The sequence below is a fragment of the Manacus vitellinus genome, unplaced genomic scaffold (genome assembly GCF_001715985.3).
Source record: "Manacus vitellinus isolate BGI_N305 unplaced genomic scaffold, ASM171598v3 scaffold_31_pilon, whole genome shotgun sequence".
In the NCBI taxonomy this organism is placed as follows: domain Eukaryota; kingdom Metazoa; phylum Chordata; class Aves; order Passeriformes; family Pipridae; genus Manacus; species Manacus vitellinus.
Genome location: NW_021940379.1, coordinates 3,072,625 through 3,079,437, shown reverse-complemented (window position 1 = coordinate 3,079,437; position 6,813 = coordinate 3,072,625). Strand labels below are relative to the sequence as shown.

General features: G+C 56.7%; 1 protein-coding gene across 1 annotated transcript; it reads right to left on the bottom strand.

Annotated features, from left to right (window-relative positions):
* Positions 1-451: 451 nt before the first annotated feature.
* On the bottom strand, positions 452-6,277 carry HPD (4-hydroxyphenylpyruvate dioxygenase). The gene is made up of 14 exons (XM_029961092.1): positions 6,229-6,277; positions 5,992-6,018; positions 5,181-5,243; positions 4,271-4,375; positions 4,043-4,085; positions 3,871-3,953; positions 3,654-3,743; positions 3,453-3,556; positions 3,209-3,286; positions 2,885-3,047; positions 2,492-2,563; positions 1,725-1,847; positions 1,463-1,579; positions 452-1,326 (listed from the first exon to the last, which is right to left on the bottom strand). Exons 1-14 carry the CDS (start codon positions 6,229-6,231, stop codon positions 1,216-1,218), a joined length of 1,182 nt encoding a protein of 393 aa, XP_029816952.1. The 5' UTR covers positions 6,232-6,277; the 3' UTR covers positions 452-1,215.
* Positions 6,278-6,813: the final 536 nt, after the last annotated feature.

Genomic DNA, 6,813 nt, shown 5'->3' with positions numbered 1-6,813 from the left:
AGACGAATGGAATGGCTGGTGGGGGAGGAAATGGAAGAGATAGGACAGAGCCTGGGCTGCAGGTGATTTCCCAGCTCAGCTCTTGGACTCCATAGGTGACCACGGTGCTGGAGGGACAGGGCTGCAGGACAGCCCAGCCTCGGGGGGCAGGAGGCAGCAGGACTCAACCTGGAAGGGCATGGATTGGGAAGGTGGAAGGATTCATGTCCGAGGAGCCCATTCAGACCCGAGGGCTCAGGGTTTGAGCAGCTTCCATGCTGGGAAATGGGGAGCAGCAGGGCTTTGGAGGGAGGATGTGCAACAGTGGGGAGACCTGTGGGCCCTGGAGACCCCGGGATGTTCTTCAGCAGCTCTGGGCTGAGGTTTGTGACTCCTGCACTCGACCTGCAGCCCCAGCTAACGGGGTAGGGGGGCTCCAGCCCCCATATGTGGACTCACCAGGCACTTGGGCTGTGTCAGAAAAGGGTTTTATTGTGTCAGTGAGGGAAGTGCCATGCGAAGGACAGTGACAACACCAAAGTGATGCCCAGAGGGGACTTTGCACAGGCAGCCATGATCTGAGCCAAGCAAGTGCTGCCAATGCTAGCAATTACTGCTTGAAACACGGGATAAACCCCAACCCTTCATTAATTTGGGAATTTGCAGGTATTAGAGCAAGTCTGTTGCCTTTGGAAGACTGAAACATGTAAATTAGATTAATTCTCATTCCAGAGTGTTGTAGCTGCCCTAAAACTGTTTATTCTCCAAATTCAACATTGAATCTAAAAGCAATTAAAACAAAATGTTACAAAAGGAGATGCAGAGAAAGCCAGATACCTCTGTGCTTTCCCAGCTTCCCGCATAGCTAAAATTAAAACTTTGGATAGACTAAATTTGGGCCCTCCCAGTTATTTCTTCTGCCTCCCTCCATAGCTGAGTGTCTTTGGCACATGCCTTAAATCTGCCCTTTGTTAAGAATTCGATGGTTTGGATCAGATTAAGCTGCTTTTAAAGTGTGTTTACTATTTCCCACGCCCCGACTCCCAGAAAGCCACTGGAGGGCAGTGCCAGGGCTGGGTCGGGGTCGGTGTTGAGTCCTTTTTCACGTCCAACTTGGCAGTGGCTTCCCTGGGTTTGTGACACTTAAGTCTGGGCTATTTACCAAACCATGAGCTGTTTCCCAGTTTGCTTGGGAATCAGCTCTTTGGGGACGAGGGCAGCACTTCTTGACGCCCTCTACATGCGCTTGGTCTCCCCGTTGGGCTCCAGGATGGTCAGGTTTCCTCTGGCATCTTGATCCATTTCTATTGCTTCAAACAGAGACTTGAAGTTCCCGGCACCGAAGCCCTGTGCAGACAACAGTGTTCCAGACCAGGGGATTTGGAACTGGCTGGGAAAGAGCAGCACTGAGAGCTGGCTGGACATGGAGCTTGATGGCCCTGAGGGCTCCCAGCCAGGATCATCGAGAGATCCTCACACCCACCTGGTGGTTATGCCTCTGGATCACCTCCAGAAACACCGTGGGTCTGTCTTGAACTGGTTTGGTGAAGATCTGGAGCAAGTAGCCTTTCTCATCAAAATCCACCAGGATTTTCAGTTCCTGGAGAAAAGAAGCAGGACAACAACTCAAAGACCCAGAGAGGAGCAAGGGGGTGTCTCTGCATCACTCATGTCCCTGCAAAACACTTTGAGGATCCAGTCCAGCCCTGAGCAGACCTTTTCCCTCTTGGGCTGCTCTGACTCACCTCCAGCTTGTCAATGTTCTCCTTCACTTTGATTTTGGCAGTTTTGAGCCTCTCCCGCAGCACCTGGTAGTAGCTGGAGGGCACATCCATGAACTGCATGCCCCGCTGCTTCAGGTTGGTGATCTGCAAGGCACAGGACACCCGGCGTGGGTCAGTTTGGGAGGGGTTTGTGCCTGGAGGATGGCCTGGGACAGGCAGTGTTTGGAGCCAGATGTTTTCCCATGATTTTAGGCAACCTCATCATCTTCAGGCACCAGGAATGTGAGGGCCCAAGGTGCCCTCTCCAGGTGGTGCAGGGAGCTGACCAGCAAGCAAAGATGCTTCATCCCACCTGAACCCCCACACCTCTGGGGGCCCTTTGGTCTGGAGAGGAGCCCAGACCCAGTGCTCAGCAGCAGCAGGGCTCAACCCAGATGTGCCCCTGCCCCAGCTGAGGGCAGGTGTTGGGCTCTGGGTGCTCAGCCCATCAGCCCCAGCTGCCCGAGCTCCCACAGGCCCCCCACTGAGGATGGAGATGCCCTTGGGGGCCCTGCAGACCCTGATTGCTTTAAGCTGGAGGGATGGGTGTCTGCCAGCAGCTCACAGCTCTACACAGGCCCCTTTGCATGGACTCACTGGGCAGTTAATCCTGGTTGTAAAACAACCACGGCACAGAGCCTGTTTGCTCTGCCTGTCGGGTCACAGTCCACCCCTGCCCTGTGACAGGGCTGTGCCCGGAGGTGCTGGGGCAGGACAGGCTGGGACAGGGGGTTCCTGGGGGCACTCACTGCTGAGATGATGTCGGAGGTGTTCAGGGCGATGTGCTGCACTCCGGCCCCTCCGTAGTAGTCAATATATTCCTACAGGGAAAAGATTTTAATGACATTTTAATGACAGAGCAGCTACAACTGCACAGGGATGGGTGTGGGCTCGAAAACATGAAGGCAAAATCAGCTCAAGGGGGCCACAAAACGACAGAAAGACACTGTTGATGAGATCAGGGGTAAACTGGCTCTGCCTGGTGGCTCCCCCAGGGTTTGGCAGAGCCAGGATTGCTTTCCAGCAACCACCGTAGCACAACAAATCTGCTCCAAATCACTGACCCTTGGTCCCTTTTCCTTCACCAAAGCCCTGCTGGCAGTAGAGGCATCCAGATGGATCAAACACCAGCATCTGCTCACCTGAATCTGGGATTTCTTCTTGCCTGGTGCCGGCTCGTTAATGGGCATCTTAATGGTCTCCTCGTAGTTGGTGACCACGATGGAGCGCAGGGCACTGAACTCGGTGTGCAGCTGCTTGTCATCCACCGACCAGAAGCGGTGGAAGAGCAGGTTCTTCTGGTACCTGCCCAGGCCACAAAGGGCACAATCAACCCTCGTCCCGTCCCCACACTAACAAAGCTCTCTCTGGCTTAAATAACCTCAGCCACCACCATGGAAGTGGTGAGAGCAGCAGAGCAGTGCTGTTGCTCCATCCCACCTCCCACCAGACCTCCCCACTCTTACCAGTCTGCCACTGGGACCATCTCGAGGTCAGGCTGGTTCCCCACGACATGGTCAACAAAGCTGAGCTTGGCACTCGGTCTGTGGGGGGAAGCCAAGGGGGGCCTCAGCCGAGCTCAGGGGCACCCCACAGCATGAAGGGCTCCAGGGCAAGGTGGTGGGGACCTGTCCAGCTCCTCAATGGGATATCCATCCCACCAGCACGTGGTGACAAGGAGCCAGCCAGGACCCTCTAGAAAGTACTCACAACTTGGGCAGCAGGGGGTCCTTAAAGAGGGGCGGGTGATACCCGGGTAGGAACAGGCCCTTGTAGTTGAGCTTTTCTATCAAGGTGTGGGTGGTGTCACCGTACTGCGAGAGGGAAAAGCAGTTGTGTGGTGGCCTTGTTTATTTTGAGACCTCTCAGGTTCACCCTGCTCCATGGGCCCCACTCTTCCCTGCCACTTACCGTCTGGATCACCGCAAACTTCACCTTCCCAAATTTGTCCTGCTCCACCCAGGGCTCCTTCACCACCACAGCTCCACGCTCCTTGGCTTTCTGGACAGGAGAGAGACCCACTCCTGCCACAGTTCCCCTGCGCTGGGGGGACACATCCCCAGGCCCTTCCCTGCCTCCCCCCTCCATTTCAGGGGGCTGTGCAGGAGGGAGTGGAGGGGCTGCCTACCTGCACGATGAAGTCACAGTCCTCCACTTCAAAGGCAATGTCCTTCACCCCATCGCCGTGTTTCACCAGGTGCTCCCCCATCTCTGCCCAGAGCAAGAGCAGCCGTGGGTGAGCAGAGCTGCTTTGCTTCCCCCTCGGCCACTTCCCACTCCATCCCCCCCAGGACACCTACCCTCATTGCCTGGGTTGAGAGCGGAGGAGAGAACAAAGATGATCTGGTGAGGAAGAGGAGGAGAGGTGAGGATGGACCTGCAGCGGTGGGGCTGCAGCCCCAGCCTGGGGCTGAGGCATTGCAGGTGATGGGTTTCATGGTGCAAACAGGGTTTGGCAGCACCCACCACCACCTCATCTTCCCCCGTCCTGACAGTGGCACCTTTGCCAGGTGTACCAGCCCCCTTACCTTGTCCTGCTTGATGACATGTGACACCACCTCCCTGCTGCCGGTCTCCAGCCCCCGGTATGCCAGCTCCTCGAACCCCAGCTTGTTGCAGTAGTAGGATGCAGCCTGTGGGCAGGTGAGAGCCACCCTGGGTGAAGCTGTGGCACTGGTGGTCCCCAGTTTCCACAGGGCATCTCCCAGTTCCCACGGGGCTCCTCCTGCTTCCTACAGGGCTCCCCATGGCCAGGGCAGTGCCAACAGCCCATGGGGAATGGCAACTGCAGCGTGTGCAAGTCACACACGTGCAAGTCACATGTGTGCATGTGTGTGTGTGGGGTGTGTGTGTGTGTGTGTGTGTGTGTGTGTGCAGGAGCAGCCCAGTTTCTCTGCTTCCCTCCAGCAACCCAAGGGGAACAAGCTGAGGCAAGAAAGGGCCCACATTGAGGAAAAAACCCAAATTCAGGGGGAAGTGCTGCCTCCAGAGCCTCTTGTACCCAAGGCCCAACCTAACCCAACTGAGAGCCACCACCAATCACGAAACATTTCTGCTCATCTCCTGTTCTGCAAGGCTGGGTGAAATGCAGTTCAGGTTTGAAGCAGAGGGATTTTTAACTCCCCACAAGGCCAAACAACTCTGTGGGCTCCGGTGCCCACAGCCTGAGCCCAGCTAAGTGTGCTGGTTTGCACACCCCAGGTCCTGCCCCGCACACCCCCGGCAGCCGCCCCTCGCCTTGCGCAAGGGCCACCAAGGCCACGGGCCCCCGGGGACGGGCGCCGAGCCAGGGACGGGCTTCGGGACAGCGGCACATCCCTGGCCCGAGGGGCTGCTGGGACGAACCGCCCCCCCTACAGCCAATGCCCGGAGCGCCCGCCCCGTCCCGGCGGGACAGGTGCCCGCGGCCACACGTGCCTGGCAGCCACCACCTCTCACCTGCTTGGCATTGCCGACCCAGAAGGTGATGGAGTGGAAATGGATGAAGCGGCCTCGCGCGGGCTAAGAGGAAGGGAAAACAGGGCTGGGAGCTGCTGCTGCTGCTGCTGCTGCCCCCCCTCCCGCAGCACTGCCTGGCTCCAGGGCAGGGAGAAGTGGCAACTGTGACCCTGCAAATGTGTCTCCTGCAAATGCATCTGAATTAACTGGGTGGAACAACCCTGAAACAGCCCTTTTCCAAACTGCTTTACAATCAAGTCCCACAGGATTCTGCACTGCAGGTTAGAAGGTACAAAGCCCTGGCTCACCTGGAGCTACAGCCACGGTCCCGGTTCTCCCAGTGCTCCCCACAATTGGCCACCCCAGTGGGCTGCCCATCCGTGAACCCCAGTGTGTCAAAGATTATTTCTGTACCAAAAGCTCTTAAACAACCACCAGTGCCAGGACAGATTCCCCTTAGCTCTGCCCCCCACTGCCACCCAGCCACAATGGGCACGGGTGGTTGGAAGCACTAAAGAAGAAAAAGGCCATGAAAAGGTGCAGCATTTGGAAATAAACGTTGCATGAAATGAGGATTCTGCTTAAGCTTCGATCTGACCCATCATCTCCCATTTGTCACTCTCCTCCCAAACCAGAAGGAAACAAAAAAAAATTCAATTTTTAATACTAATTTACAATGAGGAGCTTGTGAGGCCCAGCCAGAACAGTTTTACTTCTGATTTTACCACGTAATCAAGGAGTAAGGAACGGGTATTATCTGCACTAACACATCAGGCAGTGGGGCAGGACAGGGGCACGATACAGCTCTTACCTTTTCTCCCTTGTCTGTGTAAGAGGTCTGAAAGAGAATCAGAAAAGAGAGACGTTAACAGGTCATGTACTGCAGCCCCTGTGGAGCTGAATCCAAAGGTCAGGGAGTGAGGAGCAGCTCTGCTGCACCACTTCCAGCACAGTCACTAACAAGTCCCAATTCAAGCAGAGATTAAAGCTCCTGAGACACCACGGAGCCCTGAATGTTTAATTGAATTCCCATCTGCTGCCCCCTCACCATTTTTGTGACCTGGCAATGTGGCAGCAGCAGAGAGAGACCGAGTCCAGAAGGGCATTTAATATACTGGGGGACGGGGGAGGCTCCTCCTCGGCTCCACCTTCTCCCACCACCAACCCAGGGATGTGTTTGGTTTGGGCTGGGAACTGCCAGCACCGTCCGGGGGGTGGTGGGTGACACACCGGGGCCATGCCACAGGGTCCTGTGAGACCCTGGCTGTGGAGGGGGTGTGTGTGCAGGGATGTTTGTGTGCAGGGGGCTGGGTGTGCAGGGGGGTGGGTGTGCAGCACGTGAGGCTCTGCTGACCCCACAGCCAAACCTCTTGCCCCCGTGGGTGCTGGGCCACGGTGGGTGACGCAACCACAGCAGCACATCCCCCTGCCCACCCCTGCTGCCCCTAGGGACACTCACCCCATCATGGGGATGTGTCATCCTGGCCAACGTTGAGCCAGGACAGCCTGCAGAGTCCAGTTGTGTGTGTGGTGCCTGGGCACAGGGGCATGTGGTGCCACTTTCATCTCCAGCGAGCCCAGCGCTGCCAAAGGCCCCAAACCATGGGAGCAGCAGGAGGAGGGGACACAAGGT

Excerpts from the sequence above, each read along its gene's own strand:
- HPD (XM_029961092.1), bottom strand. Across the intron at positions 4,086-4,270 it reads ATGTCATCAAGCAGGACAAG|ATCATCTTTGTTCTCTCCTC; the intron begins GTAAGGGGGCTG and ends CTTCCTCACCAG. Across the intron at positions 3,287-3,452 it reads GACCCCCTGCTGCCCAAGTT|ACCGAGTGCCAAGCTCAGCT; the intron begins GTGAGTACTTTC and ends TTCCCCCCACAG.